Raw genomic sequence first — 23,036 nt, forward strand, 5'->3', positions numbered from 1 at the left:
GGCCGGCCATTCATGCCACCACGTGCTCTCATCTGTCTGTGCTCAGAGCCAACAGGAGCCCGACCCACTGGGGCACCCCGGGGCCCACAGCCACCGTGAAGCCAGCCAGTGTGGCGTCAGGCCATTCCTGTCACAGCTCACCTTCAGCCCCGATGGACACCAGTTTCACGCCCTTGCTGGCTATGTAATCCAAGGCTTTGTTGACATTGGCAATTTTGTGGAATCGCATTTTTCCTCGGTCAGGTTTGGGCAGCCTTTCCCCTGTCAGGTGAAAACAGATCAGTGTAAGCAGAGAGAGTACTTGCCCTACCCCCCCGCCCCCATCACCCTCCAGGATGTGGAATCAAAATGTCAAAGTTCAGAGTCATGCTCTCCTTAATGGAAATAGGTACCTGTTTCTGATGTGCCCCTGGTTTCTCAAAGTACAGAGGGAACATTAACCAAAACTCCCAGAAGCAAACAGACCAGTGGGGAGCCATGCTACTAAGGCCATGTGCTGTTCAGATCTGCTGAGTGTCCAGCTGGGCCTATGAGCCCAATTACAAAGGAGTGAAGAGGGAAGCTGCTTGGTGTTTGGGAGCATCTGGGGTTGCTAACTAGCTGTCCGAGGAAGGCAGGGCAGCCTAGTTCAAGTCACAGAGGCAGCTGCCAGGGCTCCTCCCAGATACCTGATTATGAAGATATATGGCTCAGGCAGACTTGCCATCACCCTTCCCAGACACACCTCTGCAAAGGCGATCCATTCTCTAGTCCAAAGTCTAAACCAGCCAACTGAAATTCGGGGCGAAGCACAGCCCCCTAGTTATGCCAACACGTACACTGGGCTTATGCTTGACAGACAATTTCTGGGATACACACAGGCTGGACTAAGGATGCAGAGGGCAGCATGGTGGGTCGTCACATAACTCATTTTTTTCTTCTCTAATTTTGTTACAAGGTGGGTGATAGAAACACTAATGCCAATTTCAAACAGAACACACTTCCTTTTTAAACAGAAAAATAACTCCCAGCAGACTGCTCTTCGAGAGGCTTTCTTTTCCAATAACACCATATGCTTGAGCAGTGGGGGTCAAGAGAACTTGCAAAGCAGCACGTCTACCTAGAGGCCTGTCTGCCACTCACACGCACAAGGGAGGGACGGGTGATGGCACCGAAGCAGTGCTTGCCACCAACCTGAGATGACTTCCAACAGCAGCATGAGCTTCAGGCCGTTCCTGAAGTCCTCCTCGATGTTCTCGATCTGGGTGCCAGCTTTCCTGAGGTGGGAGTTACACCAGGCAGTGAACGTCTGCAAGACAGTGCAGGTGGCTCAGCAGGGCCCGCCAGGTGGACCCTCCAAGAGGGCCACACGTGGCGTCTCACACCTTCTGGCGCTTCTTGGGCCATCAAACAGAATGGGATGGAAAGAATGATGTGTGGCCCAAGGGTAATATTTTAGCAAAATTTCCTCTTTGGAGACAAAAACCTTTTATTTGGTATATCAACCTGAGGGCTTTTTACCTTCAGTTTGCAAAGGTACCACGTTTACACCCATGCCTTCACCTTCAGAAAACTCTTTCTGTGTGTACAACAAAATGAGCTTGCCTGCAAAATGAGTGAATAAGTAACATATAAAGACGGTCTTACTTACTTACGTCAAATGTCTTACTTCAGAGCAGAGGGTGGGTGGTACTGTGTAACAGAAAGGGGAAGAGAGGAGGGGCCTATCACCATTAATTACCTACGAGTTACCCTGGATAAACAACAGTCTTAATTTCAATGTCTCTGGTTATATTTTGTTTGCTTTTTTCTTTTGTTGATTATGTTCCAGTTAAAGGGGAGATCATATGGTATTTGTCCCTCACCGCCTGGCTTATTTCACTTAGCATAATGCTCTCCAGTTCCATCCATGCCATTGCAAAGGGTATAAGCTCCTTCAATGTAACAATAGCCAGAGGGGAGTGGGGAGGGGATGGTGGGGAGAGGGGTCTATAGGAGCTACTATAAAGGACATAAGGACAAAATCAAGGGGGAGGGTAGAGGTGGGGGAGGGAGGTGGGACTGGCTGGGGTGGGGTGGAGGGATGGGGAGAAAATGCAGACAATTGTAACTGAATAAAAATAAAATAAAAATAAAAAAATTAAAAATAGACACATAAAAAGTTTCCTTTAATTAAAAAAAACCGTCTTAAGCTAGTAACTAGTCAATTAAACAAATTTGCAGTATCGTCAATCTTCAAAAAAAAACAATAGCAGTGGTGATAACAACCTCCTCCTGGCGCAGACCTGGGTTCCAAAGACAGTCAGACAGAGCACCGCCCTGCAAGGGCTCCCGGCCTGGCCCTGCTAGCGAGTCTCCAGGCGACCTTCAGAGGAGAGAGGATGCACGTGAAGTGGCACCCAAAGGCATTCTGTCTATTTTTTCAAGGTCTTTGAACTTGGCTTCCACTTGTGCACGATTTCCTGCCAGAACCAGATTAGAAACACTCCCGGCAGCTGCTGGCTCAGAATGCGAACTGTCCCCAGTCTCTCAGCAGCTGCTGGGCTCAAGAACAAAGGGCCCGCGTGTCACGCCGGGCGGACACACACAAATAAGCTGCGTTACAGACAGGAAAATTAACCTCTCAAAAACCGCCTGTTCCAAGGAAGATTACCAACAGACAGTTTCCATAAAAATGATTTTCCTGGGTAGTAAGGAGGATTTTCAAATCTAACTAATAGTCACTTATTACCAGAAATACGTGATAGCATTAAATTCTAGAGCAAAAAGAAAATATAGCCATTTTCTTGGACTTGCAAACAATACGTTTTCCCAACAACATAAACTAAGAATTACGTTTCCTAAAACTCATGTAAATTTTAGTCAAGTCTAAATGGAAGAGGCACTCTAGGCCATGTATTCTAGATCTGTGCCCAACCCATGTGGAAGGCACTTTTCCCAGGTAGCTATGTAAATGTAAATGAAAATTAGAGGAAATTTAAATTTTCACTCCTGGGCTGCACAAGCCACCTTCTGAGTGCTCGAAGGCCGCACGCGGCTCGTGGCTGCTGTGTCGGATGGTGCAGACGCAGATGGCTCCCAGCATCATGGGGAAGTTCCATTCGACAGCGCTACCCTACGTAAACAAATTCTGTTTTATGAAGCTTAGATTATTACAAGAGTCTATAATTTACTTACATAAATATGCATTCTATGTATCTGCTTTTTGAATAGGTCATACGCTCCTCCTTAGTTCAAAATTCAAGCGGTATGACAGGCTTGAAGGGGGAAGCCTCCCAGCGTCCTTGCCCAGAAGACGGGTATCAGTGCTAGGTGCACGCCTCTCCATCAGCCCTTCAACACAGGGCCTAGAACCCACACGGCTCTGCACCTGGCTTTCTCACCCACTTAAAAAATGCAGCCCAGGAAGCGTTCCCTATCAGTAGAATCATTTCTTTCTACGGCAGAAGAATATTCCACTGGGGTATATATACCATCCTTTCTGTAACTTCACGTAACTAGCTCTCTATGGATGGATGTCGAGGCTGTTTCCAGACAACTAAGCTCTTCTACTAAAATGACTTCGCAGGCCCCCGTACACCACAAGCGAAACTCTTTGAAAGGTGGTATTTCTTAACTAGCAATGCTATGACTAATCATATGCCTAACTTTCAGAAAAGGCACAAGAGAATAGCAGGTTATGATTTTTTTAATGGAATTGATAGGAAGTATGATATAAAATATTGATATAGTTGTTTTTACTTAGATTCTACTCAAAACGGGCAAATAATGCTGGTGTAAATTACCTTCCCTTGTTACCATGTTAAGTCCCTCACGATGAAAGTGTGAAAGGCACTTTTGGATGTAACCCCAAGCTGCTCGGGAAATCAGTGCAAGCTTCCTGACCCCACTCCGGAATCCCGTACAGTCTGTCTGTGGCTACCTTTCTATAGGTGTGCATACCATAAAGGGAAATTACCATAAGTAATTTTCAGTTGTGCAAATGCAGAAAACAGATTCAATCACAAAGTCAATTTTTGAGTTAAGTCTAATGAAATGCCCCTATCTTTTTTTAACAATTTTTAATTTTTCAATTATATTTGACATACAATGTTTTATTAGTTTCAGATGGACAACATAGTGACTGGACATTTATGTAGCTCACAAAGTGATCACCCCAATAAATCTAGTACCCACCTGACACTGTACATAGTATAATATTATTGATTATATTCCCTCTGCTGTACTTTACATCCTCATGACTATTTTTGTAATTACCAATTTGCACATCTTAATCCCCTCCCCCTTTTCACCCTTCCCGCCATACGCCTCCCATGCAGACATTAGTTTGTTCTCTGCATCTGTGAGTTTGCTGTGGTTATTTGTTTATTTATTTTTTTTTTAGATTCCATAGATAAGTGAAATCATACAGCACTTGTCTTTGTCTTTCTGACTCATTTCACTCAACACAATACTCTTTAGGTCCGTCCATGTTGTTGTAGGTGGCAAGATTTCGTTCTTTTTTTTTCTTATCCTCCCCTGAGGCACATTTTCATTGATTTCAGAGAGAGGTAGGGAGAGAGAGAGAGAGAGAAACGCTGATGCGAGAGAGAAACATCAATTGGCTGCCTCCAGTAAGCGCCTAAACCAGGACTTAGACCCGCAACCTAAGCATGTGCCCTGACCAGGAATCGAACCGGTAACCTTTTGGTGCACAAAAATGACGCTCCAACCATATGAGCCAAGCAGCCAGCCCAAGATTTTATCCTTTTTTACGCTTTAGTCTTATTCCATTGTATGTATGTATATTGCTTTGTCTTTATCATTCATCTATTGATGGGCACTTAAGTTGCTTCCATATCTTGGCAATTGTAAGTAATGCTGCAATGAACACAGGGGTGCTTACACTCTTTCAAATCAGTGTTTTGGGTTTCTTCAGATAAATACCCAGAAGTGGAATTGCTGGGTCTCTCTTTGTCTCTTGTCATAGCCTTTATTTTAAAGTCTATTTTGTCTGGTACAAGTATTGCTACCCCAGCATGTTTCTTGTTGCAATTCTCACGAAATGTCTTTTTCCCTCCCTTCACTTTCGTTCAGTCTGTGTGTATCTTTCCATGTGAAGTGAGTCTTCCAGGCAGCATGTGCAGGGGTCCTATTTTCACATTCATTCAGCTGCCCTATGTCTCTTGATTGGAGCATTTAATCCATTTGCATGTAAAGAATTGTTGATATGTAGTTGTTGTCACTTTATTATTCACATTTTTTATCTTTTTTCCTTCTTACTTTAAAGAAGTCCCTTTAACATTTCTTACAATATGGCTTTGATGGTTATAAGCACTGGCAGCTGATTCTTGTCTGGGAAGCCTGGCATGGGGCTGGGACCACTCGCTCCCCAGGGGCACCTCCACAGCAGACATATACCTCCTGATTTTTCGCCCCTACATGTGGGTGTGGGACCAGCCCATTCCGCATCTTCGCCCCTCCTGCTAGTCTGGATGTTGTTTCTTCTGTACATCCTTAGTTGTAGGGCCTCTGCTCCGCAAGACTTCAGGTGGTTCTCAATGAGGGTTGTTCTGCAGTGTAGCTGTAACGCTGATGTGGGCTGATGGGGTCGGGGAGGATTTGAGAACAGCGTTTACCCGGTCTGCCCTCTGCACTGGAAGTGAGAGTTCCTGTCTTTAATGACCATCCCTCAGAGCCAATCAGGGGGTGCCTAAGCAACTTAAATGTGAAAAGGATCCCAGCCTGGTGATAACAGCTTACAAAGAGGCCAGTGCACTCTGAAAAGGAACTTCAAGCCAGGAATCAAAATGTTTCATTTAATTCTATTCACAGTTAAAATTCCCACAGCCTACGGAGGCTGTGCCTAGCATTTCCCATTGTCCCGGGTTTCTGTGAAAAGCCTGAATGTGGAGGGTTTAACAGCAAAGCCACAGCTCAGCAACCAAACCCCACCGTTTTACTTGAAGGCTTCTTTGTGGATTTTCTTGCTGACTGATAGCGCCAGGCATCTCTAAGGCCTGTGGGAACTAAACCTTGGAGCACCAAGGTGGAATAAAGGGTGGCCCAGGCTCCTTGGTTCAAACCAGATTACCAAGGGCTGTCCCTTCCTAAGAGACACGGTGTCTATGAACCCGACACAGACCATTAAGGAAAGAGGCCAAGCCTGCCAGCCCACAGCTAACTTGGAAGCTGCCCTGTCACCTCTGACCAGCCCCCTGGCCAGCCTGCCCCTCAGCCCTTCCCGCTCCAGCTCCACTCTCCAGCAGAGCAACCCTCCCCCACTGCTCCACGCCTCGCCTCGTGGTAAAGAGAGCTGAGATGGGAGACCACAGAAGCTTCTGCCTGTGGAAGGGAAAGGCAGGTGCTTGCAGGCCTCAGTACCCTACAAAGAAGCTCCTGACAGAGCTGAGGGACAGTGCCAGGTCACCAGCGAGCGAGCTGGGCAGCAGCAGGGGTCTCTGCCTCACTGTGTGCGCCCCGCAGACACCAGGGCAGATCTTGGCATCTCTTCCCCAATCATGAGGGATGACAACCCACGGGCCAGGGCGGGCAGTCTGGCCCCTGGCCCCACGCGGCCCTCCAAGGCCACAGTCCAGAAACTCTGAGAGGACGTGGAGGAGGGGCCTGGGGCCACAATAGGTGAGCTACCAGGACTTGCTGTGTCTTCACGCGGTAAGTCTGAAAGTTACTCAAACCATCGGCAGTTGGCTCCTCAATTAGGCTCCTGCACATAAGCTAGAGGCCCCAACGTGCTCTTCAACCCCCGAGACATGGTGGTTGAGAAAAATATTAGCTAAAGGAATTTCCCAAGAATACTTGTGAGCAAAAATTGTGAGCCCATCTGATGACAGGCCAGGCCATTCCTTCTTTCATGAAGAACTTACTGGCAAAGACCCAAATCCATAAGAATTGTGACACTGCTGCCTCTCTCAAAGTTAAATGATACAATACGACAACCAGCACAATGTGCTGAATGGCAAAGAGCACTTGGGTCCTTGTGGAAATGTTGAGATAAGCTTGTGTTACTGAATGCTGTGCACTTGAATTTGGTTTCTTTTTAAGTTAGTTAACCCTAGACATATTACTGCCTTCAGGGGTGTCCAACCTTTTGGCGTCTCTGGGCCACGCTGGAAGAAGAGTTGTCTCGGGCCACACATTAAATACACCGCGACACATAATCACAAAAAGCTCATAATGTTTTAAGTAAATTTACAGTTTTGTGATGGGCCGCATTCACAGACGTCCTGGGCCACAGGTTGGACACCCCTGCATCCTGCTGAGAGAAGGGAAAGGGCCTTTCGATCAAAATGGGTAGTATCTGTGATTACTTCTATCACTTATATAACACAAGTTCACGTCTTCACCTGGGTGAGTTTATCACCTGGATACACACGTGAGGACCCAAAAACTCAACCCTGAGTCTGACACAACGCATTTCATGTGATTAGCTCATCATCGCTGCTCTTAGCTGAGTCTTCCAGGGCTGGCTCCTGGGAGTGGAGCTGCTCAACTTAACTCTATCATTTTCTCCAAACAAAGAATTTGGCAACACAATACCTATGAAACTCCTTTATACTTTTTAAACCAGCTTTTACTTTGATAATAATTACATAAAGTACTGATTTCAGACCATACTTCCTGAAATGGAGACGCATCCCAATCTTGGGGCTTTTCTGAACAAAACAGAGCTGGGACTGCAGAGGGCTGGGACTCTGGGCAGGGTCTGCAGCACGGAGCTGGGGGCAGGCAGGCCTGATGGCTTTTGTCTCCAAACACACTGACAGTGAGACAGCACGGCCTGTCAGGCCCAGAGGTTTGGGGCAGCGTCAGCGTGTTCTATGATTTGGGGTTTGCAAATCATTTACTGTCCTCACTGAGTAAAGACATCACGAGGTGCTCAGTGCCGATTCCAGGCTCGTGCCCTCTGGGGGGGGACAGGTGAGCCCCAGAAAACGGGACGTGGTGCCTGGGAGGAAGCCTGGAGAACAGGCGAAGGCCAGACCAGCTGCAGGTATGGCTCAGAACTCAGATTCTATTTTCGAGTCTGACACCACGCAAGTATTTGCCCTTTGTGTCCCAACACGTTCCCAGCTATAAAAAAGGAATAATAATTGTCACAATCAACTAACTGTATGACCCAGTTCAAAAGCTTATCAGGAGCGGAAGAAATGTAAGTGCCGCGGGTCAGCAAAACTGCTACTCTGTGGAGTTCATTTTCTAAAGGCGCTCCATGAATGTTTCCATTCATAGCAATCACTTCAGTAGTGTTTTCTCTTCCACCTCACAAATTCCCAATTTGCCAAGACTCCTCCTAATCGCTTTCTGGTCCTTTCTACATATTTGAAAAGTAAGGGGCTCTAGAAAGCTGCACACCAGTGCAAAATCTCTGGGTAAGGTAGGGGCAGGGGGTCAGGGCTGCTTCTCTGAAGTAAGTGTGCTTTCAGCTCTGGCATTTAAGGAAGAGCAGGTGCCAGCAGGCTCTGGTTCACTACCGAGCTGCACAGCCCCACAGCCAGGAAGATCCGACCCACCATCACAGACCTGCTCTGGGTCCTTGCAAACGCCACACTGACCCAAACGAGGAGCCGCTCCAGAGTAGCATGAGAAATCAGCAGCACGACCTAAATTTAAGTGTTCAGACACTTGACCTTCTTTGAAACACATGTAAAGTGTTCCTGCTGGCATTACACGGAGATCAGGGAAGGTCCCTGGACCCAGAGCTACTCAGAGTGGTGGCTGACCCTCAGCGCGGTGAGCACTGGGTAATCTGGCAGACTCGAAAGATTCCGAAACTTCAAGGTTGCCAAGTGTCCTTTCAACTACTCGCACAGCATTTAAGAAACGGACTCAGGGTGAGAGGTTTGTAGGTGGGAGAGTGTTAATTCTAAGGATCCTGCGTGTGCTCCCATCAATTACCAGATGTCTTGGAAGTCCACTGGGGCCCTGCATAAGCAAGCACCTCTCTCCACAGGGAGCAGCGCTTTTATTCTCCGCCCACCGGTCTCTGCTTAGTCTCCCAGATCCTGCTAGATAACGTGGCAGGCGACAGCTCAGGTGAGCAATCCCTCAAAATCAGCCTCCCCAACATCTGATGCCTGACTCTGTGGCCAGCTTGGTGTCTGTGGTGGGCAAGTCAGGCCACCTCATCTCTTCCCCTGAGGGCTGCATTATTAACCTGATTCAACTAGAAGTCTGATGAATTCTAAGAGACTGGAAAATATTTCACAAATATAAATGCTTTAGAATCACAGGAGAACGGCAGTCAGTGATGGCAATTCAGAGAAACTCAAGGTGCTTTGGGTTTAAACTGAAATGGAATTAGGTCATTGCAAAGGAATAACAAAGACAGTGGTGCCTGAAGTTCACTCAAGCACGGGAGATATTCCATCTCCAAGAAGAAAGCACGCACCGCTCAGCACACTCGCAGGCCACTGCTGTGCACAGGCAGGAAGGGATTCCAGAACCCAGAAGGGCGCCTGTTCGGATTTATTGAAGTGCTCCATCTCTGTTCAAAGAACAAAGAACAGCATAAGCATATCTCAACTTCCTCAAGGGACAAGGCTTCAGAACATTAGGTTTTGCTGATGGGGATAAAATAACATTTTGCCCATGCATTTTTTTTAAAAATGTGCCATTGTTCCTAAGGGACAATTAATATAACAGGTTACGCTTGAATCAGGACTTGGTTCATTGCACAGCAGGCACAAAGAGCTTTAAAATGAGCTCGTGTCAAAAGGCAAACCCCACGGCACTCCACAGCCAAGGGAAGGTGCACACTGTTTTCCCCAGCCCTGTACGCCTGCGAGCTCACGAGTCCTACATTAAAGAACCAAATGAACACTGCAGCTCTAATCCTGCCTTCTCCACCCTCGGGTCACCCAAAGAACCCAGCACCCAGCAGGTGCACCTCAATTCACATATGCAGAGCTAGTGCCTATTCAATTTTCAACGCTTCAGTTTTTAACTGTGACAATTTCAGTTGTAAGTTAACTGTAACCTCAACAGTACCAAAATACTGCTTTTCACTAGGGTTCCTGGGAAACTCATAACTACAAATTTAATTACTCAAAGACAAAGAGAGAGAGAGGCAGCCCTTTCCCACTGATTCACACCAACAAATTCCACCTACAAGCGGGATTCCAGATCTTTCTACCAGTGTTAGAATGCCTAACAATGTCATATCGAGGGCAGGAAGGCCACAAACATCGCCGCCACCACTGAAGGCACCCACAGAGAGGCAGGGATCTCGTTTTCTGTTGTTGCCGGTGCCTGGAACACTGTGGCAGTAACTCTTTGTTACACAGCATCTTGTTCGTCAGACTCTCTGGGGCAGATCAGAGAGAACATCAATCAGATTTTTAAATTGCGGGGAAAAAAAAAAAGACCGAGGAGCTAAATATCTGCATCTGCTCATTATCCTGTCAAATTTAACTACAGAATCCTTAAATGTTAAAAAGGACTCTCTCTGTAATCTTGCCAAAAAAAAAAAAAAAGTACAGCCTCGTGAAAAATAAAAGGCAACCACCCTGCTGGGGTATCTAAAAATAGGGCCAGGCCAGGGTGAGACTTTAAGAGAGCAGGCCAGAGGCAGCTCTCTCAGGGCTTGAGGAGGGTCCCGTCCAGGCCTGGTTTGACTCAGAAATCCTGAGCTGTGAGCTTCAGGCTTCAATCAGCAGGCTCATAGACTGACTTCATTTGGACCCTGAGTTGTTTCGAAAACATAAAGAAAGGTGTTAAAAATCTGAGGCTGCCTAACGGGGGGGGGGGAGGTTTTCAGGGTTTTTAACAAGCCAAATGCACCCCAGACTAATTCTGGTTTAAGGAGTATCCTCTCTAATACTTGGTATCTCCTCTCTAACTTCTAGAAAGAATGGAACAGATTGACGGTATGGAATTTGGAAAGGGAACATGGCTAATAAGGCTCCTTGATATCGGGAAAAATCTAAGGGTCCGTGGGAAACACACGCCTGGTCTAGAGCACGGTTCTGGGTGCTCTACGTCTACGCCACCAGCCTGTAAGCCACCGACACGTGGCAGCATCGCACAGCGCTCTCGCCCAAGACTGGGGGATGAGGAGTGTGCTCTGCTTGGTGACCGCACGCCCCCCACAGGGGCTCTGCCTCTGTGAGACACCGGGTCACTGGGTCCCCACTGACAGGTGTGCCTGTCCTTTGGATTCCTTTTGAACTGGTAAAACCCCTCTCCAGGTTGTCATTAATTTGTTACCATCTTTAACCCATGTTCACTTCTATATTTGTACGTCATGATTTTCCCTTTAAAAATTGGCTTTTAATGCAGTTTTAGAGTCTTTTTTTCTAAAAAGGGTCAAGAATCAAACAAGCTAAAATATTCACTATTATTCTGATCTAATTTGACTGATTTTGAGGAAGACGAAGAGTAACTAATACGCACGAATACGCAGAGAGTAGCTAACACGCACTGACCTAACCGACGTCTACCGTTTGCTGGTCTTCGATCACAGTATGCTCCCCTCGCCCCCCATGGAGACGGAAACTGCCTTCGGGCTCGGCCCACCGCAGCCTTCTCCACGTCAAACCCACACGTGTCCCCATGCGCCCTCTCACATCAGTCACCGTGAGCGATACTGCGCTTGGGTTGAATTACTGAGCACTTTTCCCTGTTTCGTGAAGATCTTACATTTATCTAGAAGCTAATGTATTTCCATCCATTAATTTCCTTCCTGCTCAAGCAAATATCCAACCACCATTTTATTGCCACTTGCAGGAGTCCTCATCACTCATCCTCCGAATTCTTATTTTTCAGCTGCAATTGCTCATTCCTGTGCTTCTGCCATCCTCAGGGTGGAGTCAGGCGGCGCAGCAAGGACATGGGACACTTCTCTGAGCCACTGGTGTCCCACGCTGGTGTGCAATCCTGGCTATCTCTGCGTTATTTCCAAGGGGTGTTTTAAAATTCTTGAAACAAAATTCTAATTAAAAAATAAAGATAATAGCATTCTCTCTTCGAAAGAACAGTTAATGATCTTGATGAAACTCCCCATTTCAACTGTTAAATGGAAAAAACGAGTTAAGATTAGAGATATGCAGATTTTTCCCAAACTATTTTACGGTTGGAAGCGTAAGTTAAACTAACCGATCAGGTATCTTCAGAATGAGAGGTGAAGTCCATTTTGCTCTAAAAGGTAAGGGAAAACAGTGGTAAGCTCAAGAACCACAGGCAAGCTGTTGGAGCCTGGTCGTTGGAGCTCAGAGAGCCCTGCGGCCAGGCGCCCAACTCGCCAGTCACACCTGCCTCCCCCACGCTGGCAACCTGCGTGGGGCATTCCTGGGAGGCCTTTCTGGTAAGCAAGCGTTTAAGCCCCCAGCAAACAGCCATGTATACGACCTGATCCTGAGCCGTGCTTCCCAGAATAACTTGTTCCCTTGGAGTCTGGGTAATTATGTGCACGATGTGGCTCTGTGACAGGCAGGCCCAACTGTTGCTCGGCTCTAGGCAATGGCAACGTTTGGTTTGTTGAACTGTCACCATTCTCTTCTTGAGGCTGGGTTCAAGCTTCCCGAGAAGCCCTGATGTTCCCCCAGCCCATCCCAGCAACTGGGGAAGCAGCTTGTACTACTCAGGCGGCAAAATAAGTATTCTTTAATTCAAGTTCACCACTCCGTTACTATTTTCAGGGACCTAAATAAATGGCTGCCTACACAGAGGGATTAAGCGTTCATTTACAACAGAACAGCTCTGTGCTGTGCGCCACTATCTCTGCGGGTTTTGGACTAGAGCACAATTCTACGTCAGGAGCAGCCCCAGGCAGGTGCATCTCTACACAAGGGAAAAGCTCTGGATAACAGAAGGGTTTGTAAAACCTGGGAAGCTGGGCCTTTCCAGAGTTCCTACCCACTCCACATGGGAGGTAGGCAGGCTGGGATTTCCTCCAAGCCCTTTGCTAGGGCTCACGCCGAGTGGAGAGTGTTTGTAAAAATATATAATAAAGTGTTTGTATCCTGAGCCATTTTAGACAATTATATATTAGAACATAAAACCCATAGATATATGCTTCTATTGAATAGATTATAGCATAATCTGGTAGGCAAGGTGGCAAAATGGTAACACTAGTTTCCTCTAGGTTATGACTTAACATTTTTGTATCTGTATTTTCTATTGTAAACACCTATGACATGCAATCATTTAAAAATGTATCTTTAAACGATAACTGGAATGTGTATATAGTCTGTGAGCCTGTAACAGGATGCAGCCAAGAGGAGGGCCCCAAATAGGGATTTGTAATGGGGTCCAGAACTCAAGGTGTCCAGGAAATATTAGAAAAATATATATAGGATGTCCTCACCCCCACAAGCCTGAGCTGGGGGAAAGGACACATGGAACAGGGCCATTCAGAGCTGTTTTGTACAGCAACAGCTGTGTAGCTAACCTCTGGCACGGTCAGTTAACATACCTATAACCTTTAACTGGTTTCCTAGGTATGTTAAATAGCTGTGGCCATGCTTTGAGCCAGGGATCTGGGAGTGACTTCCACTCAAGATGTAACTGGGAAGCAACTCCCCCTGGTTACAGCTCCTGCATGAGAGCTTGGAGATGATTGGCTCCATGCCATGGGGCCACACCTGCCCAGACTTACTATGGCAGCCCAGTAAAGCTGGAAGAATAGGGAATGCTGGCAGGTGTAACTGATTGTAGGAGGAGTCGGAAATGGGGCTGCAGAGGAAGACTGGTGCTGGGATTTAAACCCAGGTGTGTCAGCCATACCTGGGAGAGGACCATGCGGTTTTGGGGGAGAGGGGAGAGGACACACAGCTTTGGTGGAGTAGGGGGAGAGAACCACACTGCTTTGGCAGAGTGGGGACCCCATGGCGGCAACACAGCTGATGGTGACACGAGCCTGAATCATGGACTTCTACTTCTTTTCCTGAGATTCGGTACCCCAGACTGGGCAGAGGGAGAAGGAAGGACTGTGCATCTGTGGGTATTCTAAAGGACTTTAGTATTTTAATGAAGACATTAAGTCATTACTCTAAGTCTGTGTAACTTTTAAATAAATAATTCCTTTCCTTTTCACCAGTCTCTGGAATTGAGAGACATCTTTCCTCTGGTGGAGGGCAAAGCGAACCTAATAGGTAGGGGGGGGGGGACTCCCAGAGAGAAAGGGGGGTCCTTTCCATAATAGTATATTGTTCACCAACCCCCTCCCAGCCTGTTCTGTAACAAGCCCAGGTTCTTTGCTCTTCCCTGGTCGCCTGTAATTATGAAACCTAGCTTCACTTCATTGACCCGCCTTATCTCTACCTGAAAAAGTAAAGGACCTGAACTTGCTATGACCCAGCAACCCTAGATTTCTGAGTTAATCACACAGTGAAGTGCTACTTCAAATGACTATTTCAACATCACATTTGAAATCCCTGATGTCTAAGGCACATACTGGCTACCCTGCGGGCCACAGAGTGGAGCTCATCTTCAGTCTTGCACCCCTTGGCCCCGGCCTGCTGCCGGCCAGGGTTTCCTTAAAGGGCTTTAAGGGAGACAGTGCTCCCCTCCCACGTCTCATTATGGAAACAAGGGAAATTTCTGCATCAGACATGACTTAATCTTGCAGTAAACATATCTACCACCACTTCACTCCCAGATTTTCAACTGTCTGAACATTTAAGTAATTTTTTTCTTGACAAAAGACTTAAATTATCAGAAGAACAAACCTAGAGATCTGACTTTGGTCCAGATATTTAAATGATGTTTAACTCTTAGTTTCTGAGATGTGCAAAATTAGCACTCTAACGCCTAGCACACACTAATGTCAAATTGTCTAATGTGTGAGCATGTTTACCACTTATAACCATATGGATAGCATATAAAACTCCAAAAGTGTAACAGCGGCATGCGTCAGGGGTGAACCGGGCCCATGGGAGGCGCCCAGCAGGGCTGGTGGTCCTGCTCCCTCCAGACCCAAGACTTCCTCCCACGGCACGCTGTGAGGCTTGGTCCCCTTCCAGGGGTGTCCAACCTTTTGGCATCTCTGGGCCACACTGGAAGAGGAAGAGTTGTCTTGGGCCACACATTAAACACATAATCACAAAAATATCTCATAACGTTTTAAACAAATTTATGAATGCAGCCCAATTTTTATTTGGGCCGCGTTCATGCCCAACCGGCCGCAGGTTGGACACCCCTGTAAGTCTAAAGGAATCATACAGTGAAAGTCAGAAGTTACTAGAATCTGCTGTAAATTTGTCAAAGTATTAGAAATTGCACTTCGCAATGTTTGCATTTTTAAAGTTCAGAAACAGGCCAGTCAATACTTTGAGGAAACGCATTGCTGTCCTGTATATATTATCGATTGCCTGGTCTCACGTTATTTCGACCTTCTCTGAGGTTGCCTGGAGTATCTCCTCAGCACACAGTGGCCATGGAGCTTGTGGTCTCTGCTGGACCACTACTGAGAGTCGAAGGGAACCATTCATAATGACCGCAGGACAACAGCCTGAGTGGGCCTGCCCTGGCACACCTGGACGCAGGGTTCCCCTACCCCTGCAATCAGTCCCCTCCTCCAACATCTCCTTCCTGAGGAACGGAGGCCCTCGGCAATGAGCAACACATTGAACACAAACATACACCATAACCGCTCAATGAAGCTAAAACATAAAATCAAGTTACGTGAAAATAAAATTAAATTACAACTTTAAAAAGTAAAACGATAAAACAAAATAAATTGAATCTATGTATGCAATGAGGTGCCCTGGAATGGCCCCCCTCACTTCCAAGGCTGCCCAAGAAATTCACATCTCAGCGGGCGAGGTCCTGATCCGTGTCTAAATAAATTCCCCGGAAGCCGTCTTGGCAAGACGGCCCCTAAAAATAACCTTTCCTCAAAAACCCTGTAAATGTCTGCCTTGCTCCCTCCTCCGGCTGTGCTCTGGGGATGGGGAGGAAATCTTGATGCTCAAGTATCAAATTCAGCATCCTCAGACATGGCTCCCACCTCCCGCTCCCCACTCACAGCAATAAAAGCAATGGTTACAGGAGTGAAGAGAGGACTAGACCAGTAGACCTGAGGGAGGTCACAGGGTCAGTTAATCAGGTCAGTTTGCAGCAGGAGCAGAGAATACACCCTGTCGGTACAGACTTCACACGTGGGCACAGGTAGTGGTTAACTATTCACATTTACAGGAGGCTAAAAGGCTCCATTTCCTCTTTCTTAGACGAAAGTGCTTTTGTAGCACAATTCTCCTGTCGTGCCTGAAACCTGGGAATTACCTAACAGGGTTACTGTCTTAGAAAGGTCACCTTTAAAATATTGGTGAACTCTGGGAAGGCAGGTTTTGAAAATCTAGTTTTTAGGAGGAGAAAATGACAGTATCAAAAACAGGCAAAATCATTCGGAGAACCTGGGGGTTAGGGGAGGTGTTCGGGTGAACGGGGTTGGAGAGGGGACCCTGCACAGCTGGAAGGGGTAGAGGGGTAGGGTCTTTGGTGAAGAGAGAGGGGTTCCCAACAGGAAGGCGCGAGTCGGCCAACTTTGCCGTTTTACTTCATGATGATTTCTTTCAAAATGTCATTTAGCGAGTAAAGCATTTCTTGAATATAAAAACTTTTTTATCCTTTTGGAATCAGACATCCCTGGTAATCGTTTCACAGTACATACATATATCAAAACACATTGTATGCTTTAACCATATGCAATTTTTATTTGTCAATTATGCCACAATAAAGCTGGAACAAAGGGGGACTGGACTTCCCTTATTCATGAAACTGGGGATTTCTTTGGCCAGTCGAGTTCAGAAGGATTCGCCGTATTCTATATCCTCTCTGTTTTCATGTATGTTTGATGTTTTCCATAGTAATAAGTTAAATACATAAAAGAAAAGCAGGGTTTGGGGATGCAAGGGGGTCCTAGGTCCTGCCATTTCACAGCATGTTAGAGCAAATCTCTGCAGAGCCCAGTCTCAAAAGTATCCCTGTCCACTGAGACACCAGGCCTAAGGGGGACGACTCTGGTCTACTAATCTCTACTAATCTCTTGCTTCTGGAAGCCTCATCTTCTATTTCCAAAAGAGATTGTGACTCAAACACTTAGGCATCCTGAGCTCCAGCTTCTTTTGGAACTGAGTCAGGCAGACCAGCAGTTAATTCCAAAGATGTGCCCCTGATGGCACATCCTATACCACGCGGTTGGGGAGGGTTAGCTGGCTTTGCTGTGGTCCCTTCCTCCTACTTTAATATCTCTGTTGGACAAAGCCACCGCTAGAGCCTGACAGAGCAAACCTGTGAATGACAGTACATACCACCCCTCAGAATGTAGCCTTCTCACTCTCATCAGGCGTTCCCAGTTGCACCAGTTAGAAATTAAAAATTCACACACACACACACACACACACACACACACACACACACACCCTTCCAAACAGCAGTGAAAAGTTAGGAATGCTGAATCCATTCCTTGTGCTCTGGATTGTCGATTACAAACCTGAGCAGAAAGCAACAAAAACAGAAAAGTTTGGTGGTTAAAAGCTCTGCCACTTGTAAACCAAAATATGCAATAAAGTAATTAGCATCCCTACATTTTATAAAATTTCAATTGTGAGACAGCACTATATCTTCATAATTTAGACAAAATTCTGTGTGTGTTTTTCAGCTACCATTTCCCCACCTGCAACCACCTGTGGGCAAGTTACTTAACTTCCTAGATAAAAAAATGAGCATAACAATATTCATCTGTCAAGATTGTTTTGAAAATCTAATAAAATGATATCTATGGTTAAAACAGTGCCCGCAGAAGAGTTAGGGTAGTAGGAACCCTATCAAATCGCCTCCCCCTCCTTTTAACCTAGTGACAAAAATCCATATATTAACATATCACTTTTACTGTATTTTTGGCATTCTTTTTGTTTGGGGGTTACACTGAAAAAATTTTAAAAGATCCTCTCATGCCAAAATTTAACCTAAAAGATCAAAGTATGCAAAAAAAAAAAAACTAGCCACTTCCTATTTCATACAATTATATACACAATACAAATTTTATAGTTTACAAAATGTAAAATACATGGTTCGCATTTTTCCAACTGCTATGGTCTCCCACATCCCAGTTCACCCTGCTTCCCTGACAACTGTTTGTTTCGGAACAGACAAATATTCCCTCTGTGGGTAAAGTCTGCTCTAAGCTGACTGCATTCTGTGTCTGTCCTTTACACTTTCATGACTGATACTCTCCAACACCCAAAATGCCGATAACATTTTTTAAGCCTTAAAACACTTAAATAAGAACAATAATTTATTTCTTTTCTTTAATTTTATAAATGATAAAGTAGAAAAAAGGAAAACTATTTTGGAGTTCAATTGTGCATTTAGCATGTTAAGATGAAAGAAATCCAATTTTTTTCAGGAATCCTTACCAATTTTCAAATAGTCTCGCTCAGGGAAGCTATCAAGGGCCATTCTGGTTGCAGAAGGATCTACGTCATAGATTTGAGCACAACACCATAAATAATTTCTTGCAGCTTTTCACTTCCTGGGAATGCATAACTTATCTCACAAGCTAAAAGACATCCCATTCCACCGTGCCAAATCTCTGGGCTTCTGTTCCAGCAAGGAAACCAATTAAAACACCACATTCACCCCAACTGGCGAAGTTCCAACAGAATACCAAGGTGAGATTTCTCCAGGAAGAAAACCAAAGCCACTGATGGTCCCAACTCGTCTAGTGTATGAGAGTTTTCAGAGATGCAAACAGTCAGGTAACAGTCAGGTTAACACCGCTGCTTCCCTGCTCCCTCCAGGAGTCCTCTGCTTCAGCTCAGCTCTGTGCCTCCCAGGTCCATCTTCCCCTCTCCCCTCCCCTAGTGACATGTCACTCCCATACCTACATCTCTACCCTTGACCTTTTTCCTTGATGCTTCCGTTGAATATCAAGCCCTCAATCTAAACCCAACTCACCCCCTTATTTTCTCAAATGAACGGGAAAGGCATTAAAGATAAGGGTATAAATGAGTAGAACTCAGTTTTATGGCTTGTTCTTGTATGGAACTGGTCAAGGGCCTGGAATGTAATGGCATCCTAATGGTAACAGGCTTGATCAGGTTGAACCTTTAAAAAATACAATTTTTGGAAAAAATTCTTGTATCAAGAATTTCATACGGTTCAACCTAATACATATAAAGTATCTCAAAGTCCTAATACAGAGCAATGAAATGACCTACCTTCTAGTAATTATTACCTGTCTAGTAATTATCAACCTGTTTGAATATGAAGTGACTTAAAGGACTCCTCAGGACTTCAGAAGACAGGATTTCTTAATTTGCAATAGCGATTATAATTGTCTGTATAACACTCAAACATAGCTTCATATTAAACACTGTTTTCATTCCCCCAGAACACTCTCATAGTCACCTATACTTTGTCCTCACCATCATCAAAAAGTGAGTTTTTTCCAAGCATGCCTTTGAAAAGCATGCCTTTTCATTAATAAAAAACTTCTAAAATAAGAATGTGTTTTCAACGTACAATCATTTCTAAGGACTATGACCAGCAGGGTTGTTCCCTAGCAAAACCAAACAAGACAGCACAACTCAAAGTCCCGCTTACTTCTAAGTCTTGGATTGAACACCTATCGGTACTCAGGCCGGTTCTGCTCCAGGACCGCACCCATCTTCAGAATCACCTGCAAGCAGCCTGCATTTTGCAGTTCCGCTACTCTGAAGCACCGTACATCTTCCAAAAATTTTGTTTTATCATGCTTTATACACAAAAACACAAAATTGAAATTTATAATTATCTGAATCACAAGTAAATTTTTAATTTTCTTTATTAAGTGGATAAAGATTTTTAATCTGGAAAAAAACAGTATTTAAATCAAATTTAGGTTACCAAAACCTTGTTCATTAACATGCTGATACATTTTTCTATAATTTAAATAAAAGTGCATGTATGATTTTTTTGAATCCCCGAATCTCTAAGTTTCAAATTATTTTATTTTTAAATTAAACTTAAAAATTTTAATTGTACTAAATTTTTTTCAGAAATACATTCCACAAATGCGAGTTCAGACTGACTAGGCCCACTGAGGGCCCAGGGGCACCAAGACAGACACCTCCCAGCAGGGAACTTGAGGAGGAGGAAGAAGAGAAGGAGGAGGAGCTGAGGAGGGGGAGGAGGAGCTGAGGAGGAGGAGGAGGAATTGTAGAGGAGAGGAGGAGCTGAGGAGGGGGAGGAGCAGCTGTGGAGGAGGTGCTGCAGAGGGGGAGGGGGAGCTGTGAAGGGGGAGGAGGAGCTGGGGAGGGGGGAGGAGCTGGGGAGGAGCAGCTGTGGAGGAGGAGCTGCAGAGGGGGTGGAGGAACTGTGGAGGGGGAGGAGGAGCTGAGGAGGGAAGGGGCTGTGGAGGAGGAGGAGCTGTGGAGGGGGAGGGCTGGCTCAGAAAGCACCTGTGGGAGTGAAAGAGCAGAGGGCTGGGAGCACAGGCTTGGCCTCCAGCCACTGTAAGCAGTCCTCCTGAAGCAATAGGAATCACAGAGGGCATTGAGGCTGGGAGCATTGTGGCCAGGCTTGTGTTTTACAAAGATCACTCTGGCCAGCATCACGAAGAAAAGCCTGCAGACAAGCAAGGTCTGCGGAGGGTGCCAAAGTGCAAGGCCACCACTGCAGTCCAGGCAGGAAGCACAGAGAGCCTGTGGCCCTAAAGCACAGAGTGGAAGAAAGGACAGGGTCCGGAGGACGTTTAGGGTGGGCTCCTCAGGAGGTGGCACAGAAGGAGGCCTCAGGATGGCACTCAGGAACCTGAGTTCCTGGCAGAGGACCAGGGAGGAAGACATCTCCTGGACAGGAAGCCATGCAGGAGGGGCACTGAGGAATAGTCTCCTTTCTCACCAGCCTGGTTGTGCTGGGCGCCCCTTTGGGCTTTGCCCTGACCTCTGTCCGCTGAACTCACTGAAAGCTCTGTCACTGTCCCTGGCGCCCAGCAGGTCCATAATACTTGTCTGTCACATGAATGAAAGAATGGACAGTCAGGCTGTGCTCGCTTATGTTTTGCTCTTCAATAGGTAAAATCACCTTTAGTTTCTGATCTAAAAAACTGTGGGGAGGGAAGGGGGTGTGTGTGTGACGTATGTTCCCCGACTTCTTTAGAAAGACCAGTCTTGCCCTCAAGATTTTCCTTCCTTTGAAATTTCTTGAGCACAGTAGCTAGCTCACTTTACCCTCATCTCTGCTTTCTGTTCTTTCTGGAAGAATCAGTACCGTTCCCAGGGAAACGGTGGTACAGTCCAGACTGTCCTCCAACGTATTCCGTGTCAACTCCTCTGCTCCTCACAGCAGCTCCCGCCCACTCCAGATCTGAGTTTCTGTAGGTGTCCCCAGCTGTGCCACTGCAGCGCCTTCTGACAGCTTCTGAAGTTGCATTCATTACATTTCCAGCTAAGAGTTTTATTCCTCCTCCCGCCCCCCCAACCCCGTCCCATCGTCAAGGAACATCTTACTTGGGGTTCAAGTTTCTTCCCTGGGGCTTTTTGTTCTTAGGGCAGCCTCCTAAGAACAAAAAGATAAAGGACAATTTTCTGTCTTAGAACTGTCCTCAGCAAACCAAGGGCACGTTTGGAACCACCGTCCCTCTGGGGGCAGAGGTTTCTCAGGGTTTATCCTAGATTCTGCCTTTACCCACCTGCCCATCAGCAACTTCCACTGGACGTCGAAGGCTACCTGAGACCCCAGCCCTCCTTCACGGGGTGGCCACCTGGACACACAACGCGCCCCTCGGCACTGCAGTTCACTGCCCTGTACCTGACAACACATCCTGTACATACTTAGCTCTGCGTCCAGACACCGTCCCCCGGTGCACACCCAGGCTCTGCTCACTAGCTGTCCGCTACTTGTCAACACCACCGTTTTGAGGTTTAAGTCCAGGGGCTCTAAGGGTGAGAACGTGTCTGCTGAATTGGATTTATACCACAGCCTGCGCTGGAACAACATGGGCTTATTTAATACTTTTATAATCCCTCCTGATCACTCTCAAATGAATGCCTTCCTCACCACTGCCACACAGCCACTAACCTGTTTGTTTGGGGCCCCCAGCAGGGGCCCTCACCCACCCTGATCTCTCCTGCAAACAATACCCTACATGAACGTGGCTCTTCGAGCTCAAAGCCTGCAGATCTCTGCTCTGCTTGGAGGGTGAAGCCCACACTCACCCTGGCACCCCAGCGCCCTCTGTCCTGGCCCAGTAACCAACCCAATTTTCTCTCTAAACTTGCTTCTTTAGCTTCAGTGAAGCCCATCTCCTCCTTGCACCCCCTCCACCCCTCCATTGCACCTTGAGCAGCAGACGTATCCCAGACACGGGGGCTTCCCACATCTCTTTGGGTGGGTGAGGAGGTCCCGTGAAATATTGGAGGTGAGGGTGCTACGAGATGCTAAAGGGTTACATAAACACATTATTGTTATGACATCACACTTACCACACACACACACACACCCAAAAAACCCAAAATAGGCTGTTCACACTACCTCTCCATCCAGGAATGCTCCGTTTCTCTTTCCTCCCCACTCAGCTAATATTGAGTTATTACTCAAATTAAGGCCCGTTCCAAACTCTACTTCCTTATAAAGCTGTTATATTGTTATTCTCACCCACAATGACTTTCCTTATTTGCCCTTTATATAATAAGCACCCACAACTTAATGTAAAATAATTTCTTACGTCCTTTCTAAGTGTAAAGTGTCCGAATGTGTAAATCCCATCTACAGTACGTCAGCAGAGGGGGAAGGTTGTTTAATCTGCACAGAGTTCCAGTTCGGGATGACGGAAACGTTTGGGAGATGGACGGTGGGGATGGCTGCGCAATGACGTGAATGTATTAAGGTCACTGACTTGGACGCTAAAATGGTATATTTTATGTTATGTATATTTTACCACAATTTTAAAAAGCCCATCAAAGTCATGAAGGGGCAAATCTTATGCTTCATTGCCCTCGCCAGTCTAAGCGTGGTGCTGGTTACTATCACAGTGCCTGATAAAGTGAATGATATTTGCTGCACAGGATAATAATATTTGAACATCTACAGATCATTTTACAGTGCGTAAAGCTGCTTCAGCATAGGCCAGC

At 46.2% G+C, this 23,036-nt stretch overlaps 1 protein-coding gene across 1 annotated transcript in view; it reads right to left on the reverse strand.

Annotated features, from left to right (window-relative positions):
- The window catches only part of ACTN2 (actinin alpha 2), a 67,237-nt gene that overhangs the window by 40,165 nt on the left and 4,036 nt on the right, over nt 1-23,036 (reverse strand). Inside the window, exons 2-3 of the mRNA XM_024561870.4 lie at nt 1,174-1,288; nt 142-261 (exon numbers count right to left, since the gene is read on the reverse strand). Coding sequence (XP_024417638.1) covers nt 142-261; nt 1,174-1,288 — 235 coding nt within the window. The remainder of the gene's footprint in view (nt 1-141; nt 262-1,173; nt 1,289-23,036) is intronic.

This window comes from Desmodus rotundus, chromosome 10 (assembly GCF_022682495.2).
Source record: "Desmodus rotundus isolate HL8 chromosome 10, HLdesRot8A.1, whole genome shotgun sequence".
Classification (NCBI taxonomy): domain Eukaryota; kingdom Metazoa; phylum Chordata; class Mammalia; order Chiroptera; family Phyllostomidae; genus Desmodus; species Desmodus rotundus.